The 26,447-nt window shown below is 48.0% G+C and overlaps 1 protein-coding gene across 1 annotated transcript; it reads left to right on the forward strand.

Annotated features, from left to right (window-relative positions):
- The first annotated feature begins 753 nt into the window (after positions 1–753).
- On the forward strand, positions 754–26,447 carry LOC112253221 (tumor necrosis factor receptor superfamily member 11B-like). The gene is made up of 6 exons (XM_042315017.1): positions 754–807; positions 6,047–6,317; positions 16,112–16,327; positions 21,158–21,349; positions 25,235–25,446; positions 25,732–26,447. The coding sequence occupies exons 1-6, from the start codon at positions 754–756 to the stop codon at positions 25,909–25,911; spliced, it is 1,125 nt and encodes a 374-aa protein (XP_042170951.1). The 3' UTR covers positions 25,912–26,447.

A 26,447-nucleotide genomic window follows, 5' to 3' on the forward strand; every position in this document is an offset into this window, starting at 1 on the left:
TGTAGAACAGAAAGTAGTGTACTATGTTATCAACTCTTCCCCTGGTCCTTAGTGTAGAACAGAAAGTAGTGTACTATGTTATCAACTCTTCCCCTCGTCCTTAGTGTAGAACAGAAAGTAGTGTACTATGTTATCAACTCTTCCCCTGGTCCTTAGTGTACAACAGAAAGTAGTGTACTATGTTTTCTGACAACATGCCTGGTAAAATAAGGGTTTAATAAACAACTCCAATAGATGTTCTGAGTCCATGTTAATGATGACATCACATCAGAAGACCATTGTCTGGGGGTTTTGTGTAATTCCTCTTTAATTGGGCGTCTGTCCCTTTAATATGTAGCGCGTGAGGAATGTGCCGTCTAATAAGCCGGTCTGGTGATGGTTTTATACTGCTGCTACTCATTCTATGGCAAAGTTAGCCAATAACAAATTATACATACAAATTATATCTACTCATTAAACACTTGTGCCAGGTAAGACTACTTTGCAGTTAACATTTATATGAGAGTGTTTTTGGGGGAAAGTATTTCTGTCAACCAACAAGATGGTTATCACATCAACTTGATACACACGGAGTGATAGACAGACGCTCGCACCACACAGACAGACAGGGGCGATATTGCTGGAAATTAATTGGCAGATATTGTGTTAGGTTTGGCTTTTTAAGCCAATAGTGGCTAACCAGGGGTGGGATAATGTCAATGTTGTGTTGATTTAGCTACTCATAGGTAGGCTGTGAGCTACTGGTAGCTCGTGATGTTGGAGACCCCTGCTCGAGTCGAGACCATCCTAACCGCCAATCAGGGCCGTGTATTGTAAACATTTAAAAATGTGTATCGACACGCCCACACGATCGGACTGAGCATTTCAAAGGCAAAAGGTAGCTCAGGGAAATAAATGATAAAAAATATTTTTTGAGTTATTTTCATGAAATAAACACACATGGTGATGGTTTAAAAATACAATTAAAAAGACTGCATTGGGGCTTTAAGGGAAGTGACCAAGTGCACACTTTAGGAGGAAGGAGAGATAGTTGGGACATTGCCTAGGTCTGTATCTTAAATGGCACCCTATTCCCTCTATAGTGCACTACTGTTGACCAGAGCCCTATGGGGGCCCTATTCCCTATATAGTGCACTACTGTTGACCATAGCCCTATGGGGGCCCTATTCCCTATATAGTGCACTACTGTTGACCAGAGCCCTATGGGGACCCTATTCCCTATATAGTGCACTACTGTTGACCAGAGCCCTATGGGGGCCCTATTCCCTATATAGTGCACTACTGTTGACCATAGCCCTATGGGGGCCCTATTCCCTATATAGTGCACTACTGTTGACCATAGCCCTATGGGGGCCCTATTCCCTATATAGTGCACTACTGTTGACCAGAGCCCTATGGGGCCCTATTCCCTATATAGTGCACTACTGTTGACCATAGCCCTATGGGGGGCCCTATTCCCTATATAGTGCACTACTGTTGACCAGAGCCCTATGGGGGCCCTATTCCCTATATAGTGCACTACATGTTGACCAGAATATGGGGACCCATTTAGTGCACTACTGTGAGCCTATGGGGCCCTATTCCCAATGCGTTACTGTTGACCAGAGCCCTATGGGGCCCTATTCCCTCCTCAGTGCTACTAATGACCAGAGCCCTATAGGGGGCCCTATTCCCTATATAGTGCACTACTGTTGACCAGAGCCCTCCGGGGGGAGATGGGGCCCTTATAGTGCACTACTGTTGAAGCCCTATGGGGCCCTATTCCCTATATAGGCTACTGCACTTTAGCCCTAGGGGGCCCTATTTATAGTGCACTACTGCTGACCATAGCCCTATGGGGGCCCTATTCCCTATATAGTGCACTACTGTTGACCAGAGCCCTATGGTGGCCCTATTCCTATATAGTGCACTACTGTTATAGCCCTATGGGGGCCCTATTCCCTATATTACTACTGTTGACCAGAGCCCTATGGGGGCCTATTCCCTATGTAGCACTACTGTTGACCAGAGCCCTATTGGGACCCTATTCCCTATATTTTGACTGCTGATCAGAGCCCTATTGGGACCCTATTCCCTATATAGTGCACTACTGCTGACCAGAGCCCAGGGGAAGCCATATTTTGACTACATAGGGAATATGGGGGCCATTTGCTAGCCTAGGTCCTCCAGTTCCTTAGTCAGCTGCTGGGAAGTGTTCCTTCAGTTTAATGCAGGAAATGATACCATGGAAATGACTGCCTCAGTCCCTCAGGGGAATGGTGGTTTAGGTTGAATATGGAAAGCCATTAGGCTACAGCACTTTAGTCAGAGGAAGTCTTTTAAATCCTGCTCCATAGCCTGAGTTAGTCAGAGGAAGTCTTTTAAATCCTGCTCCATAGCCTGAGTTAGTTAGAGGAAGTCATATTTTGACTTGAAATCCCGCTCCATAGCCTGAGTTAGTCAGAGGAAGTCTTTTGACTTGAAATCCTGCTCCATAGCCTGAGTTAGTCAGAGGAAGTCTTTTAAATCCTGCTCCATAGCCTGAGTTAGTTAGAGGAAGTAGTATTTTGTTTTTTAAATCACGCTCCTGCCCTAATTTCAATTCTCGTGTCATTCAGCGGTTTGGACACTGACGAGCAGAATAACATCTCCTTGACTGACTACTGTGTAATACACTTGTAAACTCTTAATGCGTCCCAAATTGCACGCTATTCCCTATATAGTCCTATGGGTTCTGGTCAAAAGTAGTGCACTACATAGGGAGCCATATTTTTATTTTAACTAGGCATGTCAGTTAAGAACAAATTCTTATTTACAATGACAGCCTACTCCGGCCAAACCCGGACGACGCTGGGCCAATTGTGCGCCGCCCTATGGGACTCCTAATCACGGCCGGTTGTGATACAGCCTGGAATCGAACCAGGGTCTGTAGTGACGCCTCTAAGCACTGAGATGCAGTGCCTTAAGACCGCTGAGCCACTAAGCCTCTGTCTGATTGAGGGGATGTACACACTCCAGCTGTATTCCCTCTCAGCTGGCGAACGGCCACAGGAGTCATCCAATGTGACTTCCCTTCAGATGATCAGAACATTGTAATTATGGGCGACAGAGCAGCGTGTAATTTTGGTCTAGAGCTCTGTAGCAGAATGTCATTGAATGGTGACTTCCCACTGAATGATGAAAGGTCAAAAGTTCAACAATGTCTTTATTCCAGAACTTCCATATACAGAATGCACAGGGGCATTTCCGGGAGTAAAACAAGCAACTTGCATGGGTTCCCCAGTTTACAGTAAGGTATTTAGCTGACAGTTTACAGTAAGGTACCCCAGCTGACAGTTTACAATAAGGCCAGATATCAGTTTACAGTAAGGATTTAGATATCAGTTTACAGGTCACCCCAGGCCAGGACAGAAAAGTCACCCCGAGGCCAGTAAGGATTTAGATAACAGTTTACAGTAAAGGATTTAGCCTGACAGTTTCACAGGTAAGGATTTAGCTAACAATTTACAGTAAGGATTTAGATAACAGTTTACAGTAAGCATTTAGATAACAGTTTACAGTAAGGATTTAGCTGGATTTGGTCTGGAGACTGACGGGAAGGGAAGGAAGAGAAGGGGGAGAAGGGACAGAAAGACAGAAGGGAAGGTCACCCCAGGGGAAATCAGTCTACTCCCCAGGGTTTTCAGTCTCCATGCCTCCATGTTTATTTGGTCACCCCAGGCCGGGCCATAGGTCACCCCAAGCCAGGACAGAAGGTCACCCCAGGCCAGGACAGTATAGGTCACCCCAGGCCGGGCCAGTATAGGTCACCCCAGGCTGGGCCAATATAGGTCACCCCAGGCCGGGCCAATATAGGTCACCCCAGGCCAGGACAGTAAAGGTCACCCCAGGCCAGGACAGTATAGGTCACCCCAGGCCGGGACAGTATAGGTCCCCCAGGCCGGGCCAGTATAGGTCACCCCAGGCCGGGCCAGTATAGGTCACCCCAGGCCGGGCCATTATAGGTCACCCCCCCCAGGTCACCCCAGGCCAGTATAGGCCACCCCAGGCCGGGCCAATATAGGTCCCCCAGGCCGGGCCATTATAGGTCACCCCAGGCCAGGACAGAAAAGTCACCCCAGGCCAGTATAGGTCACCCCAGGCCAGTATAGGCCCCCAGGCCGGGCCAGTATAGGTCACCCCAGGCCGGGCCAGTATAGGTCACCCCAGGCTGGGCCAATATAGGTCACCCCAGGCCGGGCCATTATAGGTCACCCCAGGCCAGGACAGTATAGGTCACCCCAGGCCAGGACAGTATAGGTCACCCCAGGCCAGGCCAGTATAGGTCCCCCAGGCCGGGCCAGTATAGGTCCCCCAGGCCGGGCCAGTATAGGTCACCCCAGGCCGGGCCAGTATAGGTCCCCCAGGCCGGGCCAGTATAGGCCACCCCAGGCCGGGCCAGTATAGGTCACCCCAGGCCAGTATAGGTCACCCAAGGCCAGTATAGGTCCCCCAGGCCAGTATTGGCCACCCCAGGTCAGTATAGGTCACCCCAGGCCAGTTTACGTCACCCCAGGCCAGTATAGGTCACCCCAGGCCAGTATAGGTCACCCCAGGCCAGTATAGGGCACCCCAGGCCAGGCCAGTTTAAGTCACCCCAGTTGATAGGTCACGCCAGGCCAGTTTAGGTCACCCCAGGCCAGTTTAGGTCACCCCAGGCCAGTTTAGGTCACCCCAGGCCAGTATAGGTCACCCCAGGCCAGTATAGGTCACCCCAGGCCAAGGCCTATACAGTTCTGCAGGAGATTCTGAGGGACATTGCTGACTGGATACAGTGCTTTCATGACAGTGGCGTAGGGGAGGTAGGGGAAGTCCCCGGAGGGAGAATTGACATCTGGGCCACAGCGGTGAAGGCTGCTGCCTTGCTTACTGCTGCTTTACACTGTCAATCACAGACACGCTTCTATTTAGTCCTGCCTGGTTTCTGGCTTCATATAACACTTAGTCACTCAGTCAATCACCCCAGGCTTGGGTTACACCCGGTCAATCACAACAAGCCTGAACACTTAGTTTCTCTGGCATCAGATGGGCTGTAAACATTCGTTCTGTCTAATCTGGTGGTTCTCCTCTCTGTTCTCTCTCCCTTTCTGTCTCTCTTTTTCACCTCTCTCTCTCCCTCTTCTCTCTCTGTTCTCTGACTCTCTCTTTATCTTTCTATATCTCTCTCTCCCTCTTCTCTCTCTGTTCTCTCTTTCATTTCCCCACTATCTCTCTTCTCCCTCCCCCCTCCTCTCTCTGTTCTCTGACTTGCTCTTTATCTTTCTATATCTCTCTCTCCCTCTTCTCTCTCTGTTCTCTCTTTCATTTCCCCACTATCTCTCTTCTCCCTCCCCCTCCTCTCTCTGTTCTCTGACTCTCTCTTTATCTTTCTATATTTCTCTCTGTTCTCTCTTTCATTTCCCCACTATCTCTCTTCTCCCTCCCCCTCTCTCTCTGTTCTCTGACTCTCTCTTTATCTTTCTATATCTCTCTCCCTCTTCTCTCTCTGTTCTCTCTTTCATTTCCCCACTATCTCTCTTCTCCCTCCCCCTCCTCTCTCTGTTCTCTGACTCTCTCTTTATCTTTCTATATCTCTCTCTCCCTCTTCTCTCTCTGTTCTCTCTTTCATTTCCCCACTATCTCTCTTCTCCCTCCCCCTCATCTCTCTGTTCTCTGACTCTCTCTTTATCTTTCTATATTTCTCTCTGTTCTCTCTTTCATTTCCCCACTATCTCTCTTCTCCCTCCCCCTCCTCTCTCTGTTCTCTGACTCTCTCTTTATCTTTCTATATCTCTCTCCCTCTTCTCTCTCTGTTCTCTCTTTCATTTCCCCACTATCTCTCTTCTCCCTCCCCCTCCCTCTCTGTTCTCTGACTCTCTCTTTATCTTTCTATATCTCTCTCTCCCTCTTCTCTCTCTGTTCTCTCTTTCATTTCTCCACAGCTCTCTATTTCTCCACAGCTTTCCTTCTCCTGGGCGTTCCATGAGGTCCCACCCCTAAGTACCAGCACTACGACCCCTTGACCTCTGAACTCCTCCTGTGTGACCAGTGTCCGCCCGGCACGGCTGTCCTGACCCACTGTACCGCCGAAACCCCCACCGCCTGCTCGCCGTGCCCCGACCGGTCCTTCTCAGAACACTGGCACTGGGGCGACAGCTGCCAATACTGCACGACCGTCTGCAAGGAGAGGCAGCTGGTCAGTCAGGAGTGTAACAGAACCCACGACCAGCTGTGTGAGTGTATCCCAGGCTACCACCTGGTGGTGGAGTTCTGCATCAAACACACGTCCTGTCCACCTGGCTTCGGCGTGACTGCTCTAGGTAGGTCATCTATGTTGGTATTACAATCAACCAATGACTGAATTAATTGATTGACTGAAAGGATGTTGGTTTTTTTGGTTTTTGTTTTATGATGCAAATGAAGCTGTGGTGCTGAAGGATCTTGTTCATTCTTTAACTGCTGTTGGTTTATTTAACTTGGCTGAAGATCCTCCCTCTCTTTTGATTGGTACTTCCAGTTATATACTCATACATAATGGTTTGCAAATGTTATTCCTGGTCAGCCCATGTCCTCAGAGGGGGAAGTGTTTACTCAGCCTGTGGTAGGTCTAATCAGTCTACAATATAATAGTACTGTACTCTCCATTACCCAGAATCCACTGCTGTATGGTCCTGACCTGTTCTGTTCTCTATGAGAGCCCACTGATAGTACTGAGTGTGTTGGCGGAGGACCAGACAGAGGCAGATCTGTGAGTGGCAGGCCTTTTCATCAGACATAATAACTCTGCTGCCTGGCTGTCATCATCACCAGGATCTCTCCTCTCCTGTCAGCTCACTCAGATAGGTTATGTCCCACATGTCCCTATATAGTGCACTACTTTTGACCAGAGCCCTATGTGCCCTCGTCTAAAATAGTGCACTATATAGGAATAGGGTGCCATTTGGGACACAAACAAAGCTAAGCATGATCAAGATCACGCCAGACACTAAACTACGCCTTTGTCATTTTGTACGTTGTTCTCGTTGGCCTCCTTCCCCTCCTTTTAATTATAACGTTCCTCAGCCTTCAGTCCTGGTTTGTGATTTCAGACGTATTCCAGGCCAGATGATAAGAGGGGGAGAGGAGAGAGGAGATGAGAAGAGGAGGGGAGAGGCTGGGAGAGAGGGGAGAGAAGAGGGGTGAGGAGAGGGGAAGGAAAGAAGAGTCGGAGTCGGAGGAGGAAGAAGAAGAGAGGATGGGGAAGAGGAGAGGGGAAGGAGAGGATGGGGAAGAGGAAGGGGGGAGGAGAGGGGAGAGGAGAGGATGGGAGAAGGGGAGGGGAAAGAGAGGATGGGAGAGGGGAGAGGAGGGGAGAGAGAGGGGAGAAGAGAGGAAGAGAGGATGGGAGAAGAGGAGAGGGGAAAGGAGAGAGGGGAGAGAGAGGAGAAGAGAGGATGGGAGAAGAGGAGAGGATGGGAGAAGGGGAGGAGAGAGGATAAGAGAGGGGAGGAGAGAGGATAAGAGAGGAGAGGAGGGGAGAAGAGAGGAGAAGGGTGGAGAGGAGGGAGGGTTTTGTTTCTGGACAGAGTTTTAGTTTCAATAGTATGTTGAACGTCTCAGTTAGAGATGATGAATAGAGACATGTCAGATTCTATTGGAGACAGTTAGACAGGATCAGCTCCATATTTCCTCTCTGTCTCTGTATCAGACAGTTAGACTGGGGCTGGAAGGTGATTCCTACCTGAGTCTGTATCAGACAGTTAGACTGGGGCTAGAAGATGTTTCCTAGAGTCTGTATCAGACAGAGGGGCTAGAAGATGTTTCCTACCTGAGTCTGTATCAGACTGTTAGACTGGGGCTGGAAGGTGTTTCCTACCTGAGTCTGTGTTAGACAGTTAGACTGGGACTGGAAGATGTTTCCAACCTGAGTCTGTGTTAGACAGTTAGACTGGGGCTGGAAGGTGTTTCCTACCTGAGTCTGTGTTAGACAGTTAGACTGGGACTGGAAGATGTTTCCTACCTGAGTCTGTATCAGACTGTTAGACTGGGGCTAGAAGATGTTTCCTACCTGAGTCTGTATCAGACTGTTAGACTGGGACTGGAAGGTGTTTCCTACCTGAGTCTGTATCAGACAGACTGGGGCTAGAAGATGTTTCCTACCTGAGTCTGTGTTAGTTAGACTGGGGCTAGAATTGTTTCCTACCTGAGTCTGTATCAGACAGACTGGGGCTAGAAGATGTTTCCTACCTGAGTCTGTGTCAGACTGTTAGACTGGGGCTGGAAGGTGTTTCCTACCTGAGTCTGTATCAGACAGACTGGGGCTGGAAGATGTTTCCTACCTGAGTCTGTATCAGACAGACTGGGGCTGGAAGATGTTTCCTACCTGAGTCTGTATCAGACTGTTAGACTGGGGACTGGAAGGTGTTTCCTACCTGAGTCTGTGTTAGACAGTTAGACTGGGGCTGGAAGATGTTTCCTACCTGAGTCTGTATCAGACAGACTGGGGCTGGAAGGTGTTTCCTACCTGAGTCTGTATCAGACTGTTAGACTGGGGCTAGAAGATGTTTCCTACCTGAGTCTGTGTCAGACAGTTAGACTGGGGCTGGAAGATGTTTCCTACCTGAGTCTGTATCAGACAGACTGGAGCTGGAAGATGTTTCCTACCTGAGTCTGTATCAGACTGTTAGACTGGGGCAAGAAGATGTTTCCTACCTGAGTCTGTATCAGACAGACTGGGGCTAGAAGATGTTTCCTACCTGAGTCTGTATCAGACAGACTGGGGCTAGAAGATGTTTCCTACCTGAGTCTGTATCAGACTGTTAGACTGGGACTGGAAGGTGTTTCCTACCTGAGTCTGTATCAGACAGACTGGGGCTAGAAGATGTTTCCTACCTGAGTCTGTGTTAGACAGTTAGACTGGGGCTAGAATATGTTTCCTACCTGAGTCTGTATCAGACAGACTGGGGCTAGAAGATGTTTCCTACCTGAGTCTGTGTCAGACTGTTAGACTGGGACTGGAAGGTGGAGTCTGTATCAGACAGTTAGACTGGGGCTGGAAGGTGTTTCCTACCTGAGTCTGTATCAGACAGACTGGGACTGGAAGGTGTTTCCTACCTGAGTCTGTATCAGACTGTTAGACTGGGGCTGGAAGGTGTTTCCTACCTGAGTCTGTATCAGACAGACTGGGGCTGGAAGGTGTTTCCTACCTGAGTCTGTGTTAGACAGTTAGACTGGGGCTAGAAGATGTTTCCTACCTGAGTCTGTATCAGACAGTTAGACTGGGGCTGGAAGGTGTTTCCTACCTGAGTCTGTATCAGACTGTTAGACTGGGGCTGGAAGGTGTTTCCTACCTGAGTCTGTATCAGACTGTTAGACTGGGGCTGGAAGGTGTTTCCTACCTGAGTCTGTATCAGACAGTTAGACTGGGGCTGGAAGGTGTTTCCTACCTGAGTCTGTATCAGACTGTTAGACTGGGGCTAGAAGATATTTCCTACCTGAGTCTGTATCAGACAGACTGGGGCTGGAAGGTGTTTCCTACCTGAGTCTGTATCAGACTGTTAGACTGGGGCTGGAAGGTGTTTCCTACCTGAGTCTGTATCAGACTGTTAGACTGGGGCTGGAAGGTGTTTCCTACCTGAGTCTGTATCAGACAGACTGGGGCTGGAAGGTGTTTCCTACCTGAGTCTGTGTTAGACAGTTAGACTGGGGCTAGAAGATGTTTCCTACCTGAGTCTGTGTCAGACTGTTAGACTGGGGCTGGAAGGTGTTTCCTACCTGAGTCTGTATCAGACTGTTAGACTGGGGCTGGAAGGTGTTTCCTACCTGAGTCTGTATCAGACAGTTAGACTGGGGCTGGAAGGTGTTTCCTACCTGAGTCTGTATCAGACAGTTAGACTGGGGCTGGAAGGTGTTTCCTACCTGAGTCTGTATCAGACAGACTGGGGCTGGAAGGTGTTTCCTACCTGAGTCTGTGTTAGACAGTTAGACTGGGACTGGAAGATGTTTCCTACCTGAGTCTGTATCAGACTGTTAGACTGGGGCAAGAAGATGTTTCCTACCTGAGTCTGTATCAGACAGACTGGGGCTAGAAGATGTTTCCTACCTGAGTCTGTATCAGACAGACTGGGGCTAGAAGATGTTTCCTACCTGAGTCTGTATCAGACAGACTGGGGCTAGAATATGTTTCCTACCTGAGTCTGTATCAGACAGACTGGGGCTAGAAGATGTTTCCTACCTGAGTCTGTATCAGACAGACTGGGGCTGGAAGGTGTTTCCTACCTGAGTCTGTGTTAGACAGTTAGACTGGGGCTAGAAGATGTTTCCTACCTGAGTCTGTGTTAGACAGTTAGACTGGGGCTAGAATATGTTTCCTACCTGAGTCTGTGTCAGACAGTTAGACTGGGGCTGGAAGGTGTTTCCTACCTGAGTCTGTATCAGACAGTTAGACTGGGGCTGGAAGGTGTTTCCTACCTGAGTCTGTGTCAGACTGTTAGATTGGGGCTGGAAGATGTTTCCTACCTGAGTCTGTGTTAGACACACTGGGACTGGAAGGTGTTTCCTACCTACCTAATTTGTTTCAAATTGGGATTAACATTGATTTAATTGTACATTTTTAGTCAATGAACCTCACAAAATACTCTGTAATGTCAAAGTGGAAGAACAATTCAAATATAGATTTTTTTGATTAATGTAAAATAAAACACTAATATATCTTGATTAATGAAGTATTCAACCCGCTGAGTCAATACATGTCAGAATAACCTTTGACAGCGATTACAGCTTTTTACAGTCTTTTGTAAAACACACACTGGCACAGCTATTCCATAACGCTGACCTCATATACTAGAGGACTATTAATCAGTAGTGTTGGTCTGGCTCCTCACTAAATGGACTGCACCTGGTTCTCTCCCTCCCTCCCTCCCTCCCTCCCTCCCTCCCTCCCTCCCTCCCTCCCTCCCTCCCTCCCTCCCTCCCTCCCTCCCTCCCTCCCTCCCTCCCTCCCTCCCTCCCCTCCCTCCCTCCCTCCCTCCCTCCCTCCCTCCCTCCCTCCCTCCCTCTGTTCTCTCCCTACCTCTCTAGTGTTGGTCTGGCTACTCACTAAATGGACTGCACCTGGTTCTCCTGTCTGACCTTTTATTTCCTTTGTTTTGTCATTATTTAGGATGGTCAGGGCGTGAGTTGGGGTGGGCAGTCTATGTTTGTTTTTCTATGATTTTGGGGATTTCTATGTTTCGGGCCTAGTATGGTTCTCAATCAGAGGCAGGTGTCATTAGTTGTCTCTGATTGAGAATCATACTTAGGTAGCCTGGGTTTCACTGTTTGTTTGTTGGGTGATTGTCTATGTTAGTTGCTTGTGTTCAGCACAGTTCTCATTGTAGCGTCACGGTCGTTATTCGTTTATTGTTTTGTATAGTTTGTATTCAGTGTTCAGAGCTTTCTTTTATTTTAAAAATCATCATGAACACATACCACGCTGCATTTTCGTCCGCTTCATACGACGATCGTGACATCTCCAAGAGCTTTGCACACCTGGATTGTATATTTGTCCTTGTCCTGCTGAACAGTGAATTTGTCTCCTAGTGTCTGATGGAAAGCAGACTGAACCACGTTTTGCTTAGCTCTATTCGGTTTATTTTTCCCTCAAAAAAACTCCCTAGTCCTTGCCGGTGACAAGCATACCCATAACACAATGCAGCCACCATCTTCCTTGAAAATATGAAGATTGAATAACGCTTTGTATTCAGGACAAAAAGTTAATTGCTTTGCCACATTCTTTTCAGTATTTTTTTTGTGCCTAATTGCAAACAGGATGCATGTTTGGAATATTTTTTATTCTGGAAATGTTTCTTTATTTTCACTCAGTCCTTTATGTTATTATTTCTGGAGTAACTACAGTGTTGTTGATCCATCCTCAGTTATCTCCTATCTCAGCCATTAAACTCTGTAACTGTTTTAAAACCACCATTGGTGAAATCCCTGAGCAGTTTCCTTCCTCTCTGGCAACTGAGTTGGAAAGGGTTCCTGTATCTTTGTAGTGACTGGGTGTATTGATACACCATCCAAAGCGTAATGAATAACTGCACCATGCTCAAAGGGATATTTTTACCCATCTACCAATAGGTTCCCTTCTTTTTACGAAAACATTGGAAAACCTCCCTGGTCTTTGTGGTTGAATCTGTGCTTGAAATTCACTGCTTGACTGAGAGACCTTACAGATAATTGAATGTATGGGGTACAGAGATGGGGTAGTCATAATTTTTTTTATTCTGAACACTACCAAAACATTTCTGATGCATTGAAGGTCCCCAAGAACAAAGTGGCCTCCATCATTCTTAAATGTAAAAAGTTTGGAACCACCAAAGTTCTTCCAAGAGCTGGCCACCCGGCCAAACTGAGCAATCCGGGAGAAGGGCCTTGATCAGGAGCTGACTAAGAACCCAATGGTCAATCTGACAGAGCTCCAGAGTTCCTCTGTGGAGATGGGTGAACCTTTCAGAAGGACAACCATCTCTGCAGCGCTCCACCAATCAGGCCTTTATGGTAGAGTGGCCAGACGGAAGCCACTCCTCAGTAAAAGGCACATGACAGCCCGCTTGGAGTTAGCCAAAAGGCACCTAAAGACTCTCAGACCATGTAAAACAAGATTCTCTGGTCTGATGAAACCAAGATTGAACTCTTTGGCCTGAATGCCAAGCGTCACATCTGGAGGAAACCTGGCACCATCCCTACGGTGAAGCATGGTGGTGGCAGTATCATGCTGTGTGGATGTATTTAAGCGGCAGGGACTGGGAGACTAGTCAGGATTGAGGTAAAGATGAACAGAGCAAAGTACAGAGAGATCCTTGATGAAAACCTGCTCCAGAGCGCTCAGGACCTCAGACTGGAGTGAAGGTTCACCTTCCAACAGGACAATGTCCTTGAGGGTCCCAGCCAAAACCCGGGCATCTCTGGAGAGACAATGAAAATAGCTGTGCAGTGTCATTCCCCATCCAACCTGACAGATCTTGAGAAGATCTGCAGAGAAGACTGGGAGAAACTCCCCAAATACAGGTGTGCCAAGATTGTGGCGTCATACCCAAGAAGTCTCCAGGCCGTAATCACTGCCAAAGGTGCTTCAACAAAGTACTGAGTAAAGGGTCTGAGTACTTATGTAAATGTCATATTTCAGTTTTTTTGTATTTTTATACATTTGCAAACATTTCTAAAAACCATTTTTTTGCTTTGTCATTATGGGGTATTGTGTGTAGATTGATGAGAAAATAATAAGTCTGTAACCTAAGAAAATGTAGAAGAAGTTAAGTGGTCTGAATACTTTCCAAATGGCCTGTATGGCTTATCAACCTGAGGATCTATGACCACTGTATGGCTTATCAACCTGAGGATCTATGACCACTGTATGGCTTGTCAACCTGAGGATCTATGACCACTGTATGGCTTGTCAACCTGAGGATCTATGACCACTGTATGGCTTGTCAACCGGAGGATCTATGGCCACTGTATGGCTTATCAACCTGAGAATCTATGACCACTGTATGGCTTGTCAACCTGAGGATCTATGACCACTGTATGGCTTATCAACCTGAGGATCTATGACCACTGTATGGCTTATCAACCTGAGGATCTATGACCACTGTCAACCTGGCTTGTGGCTTGTCAACCTGAGGATCTATGACCACTGTATGGCTCAACCTGAGGATCTATGGCCACTGTATGGCTTATCAACCTGAGGATCTATGACCACTGTATGGCTTGTCAACCTGAGGATCTATGACCACTGTATGGCTTATCAACCTGAGAATCTATGACCACTGTATGGCTTGTCAACCTGAGGATCTATGACCACTGTATGGCTTGTCAACCTGAGGATGTATGACCACTGTATGGTTTGTCAAACGTAGGATATATGACTACTGTATGGCTTGTCAATCTGAGGATCTATGACCACTGTATGGCTTGTCAACCTGAGGATCTATGACCACTGTATGGCTTGTCAACCTGAGGATCTATGGCCACTGTATGGCTTATCAACCTGAGGATCTATGACCACTGTATGGCTTATCAACCTGAGGATCTATGACCACTGTATGGCTTATCAACCTGAGGATCTATGACCACTGTATGGCTTGTCAACCTGAGGATCTATGACCACTGTATGGCTTGTCAACCTGAGGATCTATGACCACTGTATGGCTTGTCAACCTGAGGATCTATGACCACTGTATGGCTTATCAACCTGAGGATCTATGACCACTGATGGCTTGTCAACCTGAGGATCTATGACCACTGTATGGCTTGTCAACCTGAGGATCTATGACCACTGTATGGCTTATCAACCTGAGGATCTATGACCACTATGGCTTATCAACCTGAGGATCTATGACCACTGTATGGCTTGTCAACCTAAGGATCTATGACCACTGTTTGGCTTATCAACCTGAGGATCTATGACCACTGTATGGCTTATCAACCTGAGGATCTATGACCACTGTATGGCTTGTCAACCTGAGGATCTATGACCACTGTATGGCTTGTCAACCTGAGGATCTATGGCCACTGTATGGCTTATCAACCTGAGGATCTATGACCACTGTATGGCTTGTCAACCTGAGGATCTATGACCACTGTATGGCTTATCAACCTGAGGATCTGACCACTGACCACCTGAGAATCTATGACCACTGTATGGCTTGTCAACCTGAGGATCTATGACCACTGTATGGCTTGTCAACCTGAGGATCTATGACCACTGTATGGTTTGTTGAGGATCAACCTTGTCAACCTGAGGATCTATGACCACTGTATGGCTTATCAACCTGAGGATCTATGACCACTGTATGGCTTGTCAACCTGAGGATCTATGACCACTGTATGGCTTATCAACCTGAGGATCTATGACCACTGTATGGCTTGTCAACCTGAGGATCTATGACCACTGTATGGCTTGTCAACCTGAGGATCTATGACCACTGTATGGCTTGTCAACCTGAGGATCTATGACCACTGTATGGCTTATCAACCTGAGGATCTATGACCACTGTATGGCTTGTCAACCTGAGGATCTATGACCACTGTATGGCTTGTCAATGGCTTGTCAACCTGAGGAGGATCTATGACCACTGTATGGCTTGAGGATCAACCTGAGGATCAACCTGAGGATCTATGACCACTGTATGGCTTGTCAACCTGAGGATCTATGACCACTGTGACCATGGCTTATCAACCTGAGGATCTATGACCACTGTATGGCTTATCAACCTGAGGATCTATGACCACTGTATGGCTTATCAACCTGAGGATCTATGACCACTGTATGGCTGAGGATCTATGACCACTGTATGGCTTATCAACCTGAGGATCTATGACCACTGTATGGCTTATCAACCTGAGGATCTACCTGAGGATCTACTACTGTATGGCTTATCAACCTGAGGATCTATGACCACTGTATGGCTTATCAACCTGAGGATCTCTGACCACTGTATGGCTTGTCAACCTGAGGATCTATGACCACTGTATGGCTTGTCAACCTGAGGATCTATGACCACTGTTTGGCTTATCAACCTGAGGACCTATGACCCAGTGAAGATGCTCTGCTGGTCACTTGTAGTAATAACTAGTCATTTCATATAGACCTATTAGTTAATGTACTTACACAAATATGCCTTGTCACATGCTTTGTCATCCTGTCATCTGTTTTCACACAAATATGCCTTGTCACATGCTTTGTCATCATGTCATCTGTTTTCACGCAAATATGCCTTTTCATCTCTGTCAAATATCATCATACTGGATGCATGAAGGACCTTTATAAAGTCTCCGATTCTCACTTCTTCTCTGATCTAAAACAGGATGTGGTAGATAGCGTTATAGCACCGTTAGTAGTTTACTCCTCTCTAAACAATGCCACAGAAACTCCACACTTCCACTGCTGCTTTATGATGAGAAAGACGTACCACAACTTGAAACTTGACATATTGGAAATGTATAACCTGAAGAGGCTTGATGTGAAAAGAGCAATTTCTCTCAGATTGTGATAAAAACATGATCCCCACCTGTAAAAAAAAAAAAAAAAGAAAGAAATGATCTTGGTCAGGTGTCATAAATTGGAAGTTCGTTTTGTGTTCTTCTCTCCTAGGTACACCAGAGATAGACACAGCGTGTGAGGCGTGTCCGCAGGGCCTGTTCTCCAGCCGGATGTCTGCCAGCGAGCCGTGTGTGCCTCACAGGAACTGCTCTGAGCTGGGCTTGAAGACCCTCCGACCAGGGACCCCCACCCAGAACACACTGTGTGAGAACAAGGCTGAAGGATCTGTCCTGGAGTGCTCCCAACACCACACACAGTGTCACACTGGTGAGAATATACAGAATATACAATATAAGTGATTTAAAGTCATACATTGTTTTTTTTTGTATGGGTGGACCCAGCGGGAATTGAACCCACTACCTTTGGCGTTGCAAACACCACGCTCTACCTACTGAGCCACACATGACCACAGCACATACACCACGTAATGTCTATTAAAAAAGGAATGAGCATCCCTAATCCACAGCTCTGCATGACGACCCGCTCAGCTTCACACTGACTAAATGACCACAGTGTCTGAGTCCTGTACTTTTACAAGTATGTGAGTCTGAATGGGACAGATGTGCAACAGAGGTTAATGAGTAACTTCACCTGAAACTGTTTTCCATCCCCAAGAAAATACCTAGGCTTGATCTCAGCAGGTAAACACTGGTTGAAACCCAGTTAATCACAGCTGCCTACAGCGTTTCACTTGAACAGCAGGTCTACATCATCCCACTAACTCCAGTAACTCCAGACGTCATCCCACTAACTGCAGTAACTCCAGACGTCATCCACCTAACTCCAGACGTCATCCCACTAACTCCAGACATCATCCCACTAACTCCAGTAACTCCAGACGTCATCCCACTAATTCCAGACATCATCCCACTAACTCCAGTAACTCCAGACGTCATCCCACTAACTCCAGTAACTCCAGACGTCATCCACCTAATTCCAGACATCATCCCACTAACTGCAGTAACTCCAGACGTCATCCCACTAACTGCAGTAACTCCAGGTGTCATCCCACTAACTCCAGTAACTCCAGACATCATCCCACTAACTGCAGTAACTCCAGACGTCATCCCACTAACTGCAGTAACTCCAGACGTCATCCTTCTAACAGTAACTCCAGACGTCATCCCACTAACTCCAGACGTCATCCCACTAACTCCAGTAACTCCAGACATCATCCCACTAACTCCAGTAACTCCAGACGTCATCCCACTAACTCCAGTAACTCCAGACGTCATCCCACTAACTCCAGTAACTCCAGACGTCATCCCACTAACTCCAGTAACTCCAGACGTCATCCCACTAACTCCAGTAACTCCAGACGTCATCCCACTAACTGCAGTAACTCCAGACGTCATCCCACTAACTGCAGTAACTCCAGACGTCATCCCACTAACTCCAGTAACTCCAGACGTCATCCCACTAACTGCAGTAACTCCAGACGTCATCCCACTAACTGCAGTAACTCCAGACGTCATCCCACTAACTCCAGTAACTCCAGACGTCATCCCACTAACTCCAGTAACTCCAGACGTCATCCCACTAACTCCAGTAACTCCAGACGTCATCCCACTAACTCCAGTAACTCCAGACGTCATCCCACTAACTCCAGTAACTCCAGACGTCATCCCACTAACTCCAGTAACTCCAGACGTCATCCCACTAACTGCAGTAACTCCAGACGTCATCCCACTAACTCCAGTAACTCCAGACGTCATCCCACTAACTCCAGTAACTCCAGACAGTTTTTTCTTGAGCAGATGGTCTGGGGGCCGGAACACAATTACAGATCATTTGTAGACTGCAAATTGGCCGCAAGAAGCCCAAACATATATAATATTTGACTAATAAATAATAATTTCAAACCTTGCATACATTTGTATAGGGTAGCTCACATCCCATAGGGCGGCTCACAATCCATAGGGCGGCTCACAACCCATAGGGCGCCTCACATCCCATAGGGCGGCTCACAACCCATAGGGCGGCTCACTTCCCATAGGGCGGCTCACATCCCATAAGACGGCTCACATCCCATAGGGCGCCTCACATCCCATAGGGCGCCTCACATCCCATAGGGCGCCTCACATCCCATAGGGTGCCTCACATCCCATAGGGTGCCTCACATCCCATAGGGCGGCTCACATCCCATAGGGCGGCTCACATCTCATAGGGCGGCTCACATAGGGCGGCTCACATTCCATAGGGCGGCTCACATTCCATAGGGCGGCTCACATCCCATAGGGCGGCTCACATTCTATAGGGCGGCTCACATCCCATAGGGCGGCTCACATCCCATAGGGCGGCTCACAATCATAGGGCGGGTCACAACCCATAGGGCGGCTCACATCCCATAGGGGCATAGGGCACTTCACATCCCATAGGGCGGCTCACATCCCATAGGGCGGCTCACATCCCATAGGGCGGCTCACATCCCATAGGGCGGCTCACATTCCATAGGGGCGGCTCACATCCCATAGGGCATAGGGCGGCTCACATCATCCCATAGGGCATAGGGCGCCTCACATCACATTCCATAGGGCGGCTCACATTCCAGGGCGGCTCACATCCTATAGGGCGGCTCACATCCTATAGGGCGGCTCACATCCCATAGGGCGGCTCACATTCCATAGGGCGGCTCACATTCCATAGGGCGGCTCACATTCCATAGGGCGGCTCACATTCCATAGGGAGGCTCACATCCCATAGGGCGGCTCACAAATGGCCCATCGTCGTCCCGGTTAGGCCGTCATTGTAAATAGGAATTTGTTCTTATCTGACTTGCCAAGTTAAATAAAGGTTAAATAAAATAAAAAGTTTACGATCACGTGTCTTTCTAGTATACGTGGGAATACTTGGGAACAGATTTCCTAAATTAAAATCAATTGGAGCTGATTTGCTGGTGTTTTTACAGTATCTTATGCCCAACCATGAAAAACATGTTTGTTTCTTTGCTCACAGGCCGCCAGTTTGGGTCTTACTCAGGCTGAAACCATGAAGAATGCTGCTGAGAACACACACACATACACCATACACACACACACATACACACACACCACAGAACCACAACACATTAGACTGAGCCTGATGAGTCTCCCAGGAGACCAAACACAGTACTGAGTTCTCATTCTAGAACCTGAACGATGCACACAGAACACCTGTCTTCCATCACACCATCTCTGCTGTGTGATGTATCACAATGAGCCGTGTCAGGGGAGGTTGACTTCCATGAGAATCAACTCTTCACATGAAACTGAGTTCCTATAGGATGACTAACAACTCTGAGTAGAACACCCAGAACTGTTACTTTCCCTGGGGACTGACGCTCTCCTTAACAATTCATTCAGGATTTGTTTTCGTAGGATACGACACACATACAATTACAATGATTCAGTCGTTGTATTTCTATGGTGACACCGCAGATCGTTTGCAAAGAATTAGAAAATAGTTTGAAGTAAAAATGTCAAATTGAGAGGAAATATGTCTAAGCCGTTGGTTTAGATTTGAGAAAATGCTCTAAGTCAGACCTGCTGTAAATCAGACCTGCTGTAAATCAGAACTCTAAGTCAGACCTGCTCTAAGTCAGACCTGCTCTAAGTCAGACCTGCTGTAAATCAGACCTGCTGTAAATCAGACCTGCTGTAAATCAGACCTGCTGTAAGTCAGACCTGCTGTAAGTCAGACCTGCTGTAAGTCAGACCTGCTGTAAGTCAGACCTGCTGTAAGTCAGACCTGCTGTAAGTCAGACCTGCTGTAAATCAGACCTGCTATAAATCAGACCTGCTGTAAGTCAGACCTGCTGTAAGTTGGGTGGTCCTTTGCATGGGGTGATGTCAGTTTCCTTTAACAATCAGTCTTCCAGATAGATGACACAGGAACTTTGGTATTAAACTCGTTAGTAATAAAATGTAATTGCAGACAGAGATTCACATGCAGAGTACCTCAGTAGTCTATCGTAACGATCTGTGTGGTGAAACAGGAGACAACGCTCTTTATACGATCTACCGTCAATCATATCATAACATTGTTGCATTGGATTTGAAACAAAGTATCTAAGATGAGAAAACAGGTCTAGACTGTGGTTTCTCTCTACTATCTCGTCCTTGAGGCTGTGTGACTATCAGCAGGTGCAGACGATTCTCATCCTGAGAACTTGAAGCAGTACATCTCCATTTACCCAGTACTTTTCCATCATTGCACATTGCAGGTGTTTAAAGGTTATGACATAAATACAGTAATCATGGCATCAGTGTAACCCCACACCCCACCACCAGGGTAACTCCCAACCAAGTCAGCCCTGCTGTAGGTCAGACCTGCATCCCAAAATGGCACCCTATTACCTATATAGTGCACTCCTTTTGACCAGAGCCCTATTGGCCCTGGTCAAATGTAGTGCACTATAAAGGGAATGCGGTGCACTTTAGGAGTCAACTACAGACTTAGGAACGAAGCCAGAAGTACATAAGGATGAAGGAGGAGAGGCTGTGAGGGAAATGAGTGTGTCGCCGCTGGGATGGAACAAAGAAGTGAGAGGAAGTGATGTTTTCATTATCTGGTCTGGTAATGACTGGATACCCTCCATTACACACACACACACACACACACACACACACACACACACACACACACACACCACATCAGAGTGAGCCTGATGAGTCTCCCAGGAGACCCAAACACAGTACTGAGTTCTAGAACCAGAACGATGCACACACACAGAACACCTTTGTTCCATCACAGCAGGTCTGCTGTGTGACGTATCACAGTGAGTCGTATCAGGGGGAAGGTTGAGGTCCATCTCCGCAGGCGTTGAGGTCTTCATGTGAACTGGTGCTCACCATCTAGTGATTTGATATCTGTTCAATAGAATAAATGAATGTTTATTTGATAGAACCTGAAATAGAAAGGCTGTTTCTGGAATAGGATACAATTATGGTCCCAATAGAGTAAACCAAACACATCTGTCTCTTCACACAGAATCAATCAACATCTCAATGTATCGGAAAGAAAACATGTACCTGAGTACCAGGATGTAACGTCAGTGTCCCTCTCTCTCTCTCCCTCTCTGTCTCAGACGTGTCGCTGTGTGAGGAGGCCATCTTCCAGTCTCTGGCGTCTCTCCGTCTGTCCTCCGTCCCCTGGAGCGTCTCCTGGAGAGCCTGCCTGGGAAGAGGGTGGACAGGAAGAGTCTGGAGAGGCTTAAGAAGGCCTGCTCCCCCCAGCAGCAGATACTACTCCTGTTGAGACTCTGGAGAGAACAGAACAAAGACCAGGTTAAACTCTACGGCATCATTCAAGGTCAGTAGGATCCGTTTAGTAGAGCTCTGCTATTGGCTGCTGCATATGAGTTCTAAAGACTTTTATCCAATGAGAGGGTCCTGTTATGTCCTGGGCTCATCATGTCTATTATCTAGTGAGAGGGTCCTGTTATGTCCTGGGCTCATCATATCTATTATCTAGTGAGAGGGTCCTGTTATGTCCTGGGCTCATCATATCTATTATCTAGTGAGAGGGTCCTGTTATGTCCTGGGCTCATCATATCTATTATCTAGTGAGAGGGTCCTGTTATGTCCTGGGCTCATCATTTCTATTATCTAGTGAGAGGGTCCTGTTATGTCCTGGGCTCATCATATCTATTATCCAATGAGAGGGTCCTGTTATGTCCTGGGCTCATCATATCTATTATCTAGTGAGAGGGTCCTGTTATGTCCTGGGCTCATCATATCTATTATCCAGTGAGAGGGTCCTGTTATGTCCTGGACTCATCATATCTATTATCCAATGAGAGGGTCCTGTTATGTCCTGGGCTCATCATATCTATTATCCAGTGAACCACTGTGAGTGGAAGGTGTCCAGGTTAGGGCTGTCCAGGTTAGGGGTGTCCACCCTGTTGTCTCAGGGTGTCCAGGTTAGGGGTGTCCAGGTTAGGGCTGTCCAGGTTAGGGGTGTCCAGGTTAGGGCTGTCCAGGTTAGGGGTGTCCAACCTGTTGTCTCAGGATGTCCAGGTTAGGGGTGTCCAGGTTAGGGGTGTCCAGGTTAAGGGTGTCCAGGTTAGGGCTGTCCAGGTTAGGGGTGTCCAGGTTAAAGTGTCCAGGTTCCAGGTTAAGGGTGTCCAGGTTAGGGTGTCCAGGTTCCAGGTATCCAGGGTGTCCAGGTTAGGGTGTCCAGGTTAGGGTGTCCAGGTTAGGGTGTCCAGGTTAGGGGTGTCCAGGTTAGGGTGTCCAGGGTGTCCAGGTTAGGGTGTCCAGGTTAGGGGTGTCCAGGTTAAGGGTGTCCAGGTTAGGGTGTCCAGGTTAGGGGTGTCCAGGTTAAGGGTGTCCAGGTTAGGTTAGGGGTGTCCAGGTTAAGGGTGTCCAGGTTAAGGGTGTCCAGGTTAGGGTGTCCAGGTTAGGGCTGTCCAGGTTAGGTTAGGGTGTCCAGGTTAGGGTGTCCAGGTTAGGGGTGTCCAGGTTAGGGTGTCCAGGTTAGGTTAGGGGTGTCCAGGTTAAGGGTGTCCAGGTTAGTCCAGGTTATGGGTGTCCAGGTTAGGGTGTCCAGGTTAGGGTGTCCAGGTTAGGGGTGTCCAGGTTAGGGTGTCCAGGTTAGGGGTGTCCTAGGTTAGGGGTGTCCAGGTTAGGGGTGTCCAGGTTAAGGGTGTCCAGGTTAAGGGTGTCCAGGTTAGGGCTGTCCAGGTTAGGGTTCCAGGTTAAGGGTGTCCAGGTTAGGGGTGTCCAGGTTAAGGGTGTCCAGGTTAGGGGTGTCCAGGTTAGGGGTGTCCAGGTTAGGGGCTGGTATGGGGTGTCCAGGGGTGTCCAGGTTAAGGGTGTCCAGGGTGTCCAGGTTAGGGTGTCCAGGTTAGGTTAGGGGTGTCCAGGTTAAGGGTGTCCAGGTTAAGGGGTCCTGTCCAGGTTAGGGTGTCCAGGTTAAGGGTGTCCAGGTTAGGGCAGGTTAAGGGTGTCCAGGTTAGGGGGTGTCCAGGTTAGGGGTGTCCAGGTTAGGGGGTGTCCAGGTTAAGGGTTCCAGGGGGTGTCCAGGTTAGGTTATGGGGTGTCCAGGTTAAGGGTGTCCAGGTTAGGGGTGTCCAGGTTAGGGGCTGGTTAGGGCTGGTATGGGGTGTCCAGGTTAAGGGTGTCCAGGTGTCCAGGTTAGGGTGTCCAGGTTAGGCTGTCCAGGTTAGGGGTGTCCAGGTTAAGGGTGTCCAGGTTAGGGGTGTCCAGGTTAGGGGTGTCCAGGGTGTCCAGGTTCCAGGTTAGGGTGTCCAGGTTAAGGGTGTCCAGGTTAGGGGTGTCCAGGTTAGGGCTCCAGGTTAGGGGTGTGGGGTGTCCAGGTTCCAAGGGTGTCCAGGTTAGGGCTGGTCCAGGTTAAGGGTGTCCAGGTTAAGGGTGTCCAGGTTAAGGGTGTCCAGGTTAGGGCTGGTATGGGGTTAGGTGTCCAGGTTAGGGTGTCCAGGTTAGGGGTGTCCAGGTTAAGGGTGTCCAGGTTAAGGGTGTCCAGGTTAGGGGTGTCCAGGTTAGGGCTGTCCAGGTTAGGGTGTCCAGGTTAAGGGTGTCCAGGGGCTGGTATGGGGTGTCCAGGTTAAGGGTGTCCAGGTTAAGGGTGTCCAGGTTAGGGTGTCCAGGTTAGGGCTGGTATGGGGTGTCCAGGTTAAGGGTGTCCAGGTTAGGGTGTCCAGGTTAGGGCTGTCCAGGTTAGGGGTGTCCAGGTTAGGGGTGTCCAGGTTAGGGGTGTCCAGGTTAGGGGTGTCCAGGTTAGGGCTGGTATGGGGTGTCCAGGTTAGGGTGTCCAGGTTAGGGTGTCCAGGTTAGGGCTGTCCAGGTTAGGGGGTGTCCAGGTTAGGGGTGTCCAGGTTAGGGCTGTCCAGGTTAAGGGTGTCCAGGTTAGGGGTGTCCAGGTTCGGGGTGTCCAGGTTAGGGCTGTCCAGGTTAAGGGTGTCCAGGTTAGGGGTGTCCAGGTTAGGGGCTGTCCAGGTTCCAGGGGTGTCCAGGTTAGGGGTGTCCAGGTTAGGGGTCCAGGTTAGGGCTGGTATGGGGTGTCCAGGTTATGGGGTGTCCAGGTTAAGGGTGTCCAGGTTAGGGGTGTCCAGGTTAAGGGTGACCAGGGGCTGGTATGGGGTGTCCAGGTTAAGAGTGTCCAGGTTAAGGGTGTCCAGGTTAAGGGTGTCCAGGTTAGGGCTGTCCAGGTTAGGGCTGTCCAGGTTAAGGGTGTCCAGGTTAAGGGTGTCCAGGTTAAGGGTGTCCAGGTTAGGGCTGTCCAGGTTAAGGGTGTCCAGGTTAGGGCTGTCCAGGTTAGGGCTGTCCAGGTTAAGGGTGTCCAGGTTAGGGGTGTCCAGGTTAGGGGTGTCCAGGTTAGGGGTGGTATTTTAGATGATGGTTATTGGTCAGCCAAATGACCGCAGTCACCGTAATATAACCGTTGGAATAGCAACAACAACAAAGACAATACAAATGGGGAGGGGGGTTGCCTAGGCAACCAACGACTTGTCTGCTACAGCACCTTGCTTCTTTCAGCCTGGAGCAACAAAGTTTCATCACACTGTAGAGTCCATGTTATAGCAGAGACTGACTCAACCACACGAGTTCCCAGCCATCCCCGTCTTCAGTCAGCTGTTTGTTCTACAAATTAGTTTTTCAATTTCCCTGATGTTCTTCATCCATAACCGTTGGTTAAGTGGTTATACGATAATTGTGGCAGCCCTAATCCAGCTGTCTAAGAGTAGTATCATGACTAACCTTTCTCCATGATCCTTTCCCTCCACTGTGAGCATAAGGTGTCCAGGTGTCTTACAGTAGTATCAGTTTAACCTGAGTTCCTCCTCTACCCTGTTATCTCAGGTGTGAACCACTGTGAGTGTAAGGTGTCCAGCTGTCTTACAGTAGTATCAGTTTAACCTGAGTTCCCTCCTCTACCCTGTTATCTCAGGTGTGAACCACTGTGAGTGTAAGGTGTCCAGGTGTCTTACAGTAGTATCAGTTTAACCTGAGTTCCCTCCTCTACCCTGTTATCTCAGGTGTGAACCACTGTGAGCATAAGGTGTCCAGGTGTCTTACAGTAGTATCAGTTTAAGGTGTCCAGCTGTCTGAGTTAACCTGAGTTCCTCCTCTACCCTGTTATCTCAGGTGTGAACCACTGTGAGCGTAAGGTGTCCAGGTGTCTTACAGTAGTATCAGTTTAACCTGAGTTCCCTCCTCTACCCTGTTATCTCAGGTGTGAACCACTGTGAGCGTAAGGTGTCCAGGTGTGCGGGTTTGAAGAACTTGACCCTGGGTGACCTGATGATGGTGATGAAGAGTCTTCCAGGGGTCCGGGCTCACGAGGAAGACATCAGGGCCGTGGTCTCCTCATGCCGATCCCAGCAGTACCTCCTGCAGCTCCTACACCTTTGGAAGAACCAGAACAAGGACCTGGACATCAATAAGGTATTGGTCCGCCACCACCATGCACATTAACACGCCTGCCTTAATCTAGACCAATTATGACTGTGGACATTCCTCATTTTTCCTTTTCTACGTACCAACAACAAGATAAGATTATCCAATTAGAAGTGTGTTGGGTTTCCTTTGATGAAAGCACCGCAATGGAGAAGACGGAGTAACTGACTTGATCACTTTGTGTTCTCCTTGATCGTTAAAACAATGTAGTCAGTGTATGTATTTGTTTAAATGGTCAAAATAAAAGCTAATCTATTATTCCATCAATGAAAGGGTCTGGCTCACAGCCTGAGCAGGCTTCGGCAGCAGGGGGCACCACGCCCACTCCTCAGGAGCATCAAGAAGATCAACCGGATCATCTCCACCTCCTCCATACACAAGATGTACGAGAAGATGTTCCTCAACATGATCGAGGACGGGACCTGCTTCAACACCAAACCCTTCAACCAATAGGAGAAATGGGGCGGGTCTAAGGTGGGGGAGGGGGAGGGGCAGAACTGGGTTTCAAATACTTAAAAAATGTAGAATTTGTTAGAGTCTGCCTGGAGTGTCAGATGGATGGGGTTTGACGTTTTGTGATGTTTCTATTGGTTTATTGCTCCAGACAAGCTCAATCAGGGTCAGATAAAGGTTGTAAATTCATGTTTCAAGTATTTGCAACCCAGGTCTGATGGGGGTGGATCCTAACGTCCACTTACGTCAAATTTTCACTTGGTCTCCCATTGATATCAATGCATGACTAAGTGAAAATTCCATTAAAATGTAAATTAGGATTAGTCCTAACTGTGTGAAAAAACAGGGTTGGGGTCAATTTAGTGGAAATTCAATTCATGAGGATTTTTATTTCTGTTTGTGAATATGAATTTGAATTCACTTGCTGAATTGACTGAATTAAAAATGGAATTGATTCCAACCTTAGCGAAAAGAGAAAACTATTTAAAATGTGTATATAGTCTGGTGTTTTTAAGGTGAGGTAGAGGGGTGATAGG

The sequence above is a fragment of the Oncorhynchus tshawytscha genome, unplaced genomic scaffold (genome assembly GCF_018296145.1).
Source record: "Oncorhynchus tshawytscha isolate Ot180627B unplaced genomic scaffold, Otsh_v2.0 Un_contig_4680_pilon_pilon, whole genome shotgun sequence".
Lineage (NCBI taxonomy): Eukaryota > Metazoa > Chordata > Actinopteri > Salmoniformes > Salmonidae > Oncorhynchus > Oncorhynchus tshawytscha.

Excerpts from the sequence above, each read along its gene's own strand:
- LOC112253221 (XM_042315017.1), top strand. The coding sequence starts at position 754 with ATGTTGGAGACCCCTGCTCGAGTCGAGACCATCCTAACCGCCAATCAG. Across the intron at positions 808-6,046 it reads TAACCGCCAATCAGGGCCGT|TGTCCGCCCGGCACGGCTGT; the intron begins GTATTGTAAACA and ends CTGTGTGACCAG. Across the intron at positions 21,350-25,234 it reads ACTCTACGGCATCATTCAAG|GTGTGAACCACTGTGAGCGT; the intron begins GTCAGTAGGATC and ends CTGTTATCTCAG.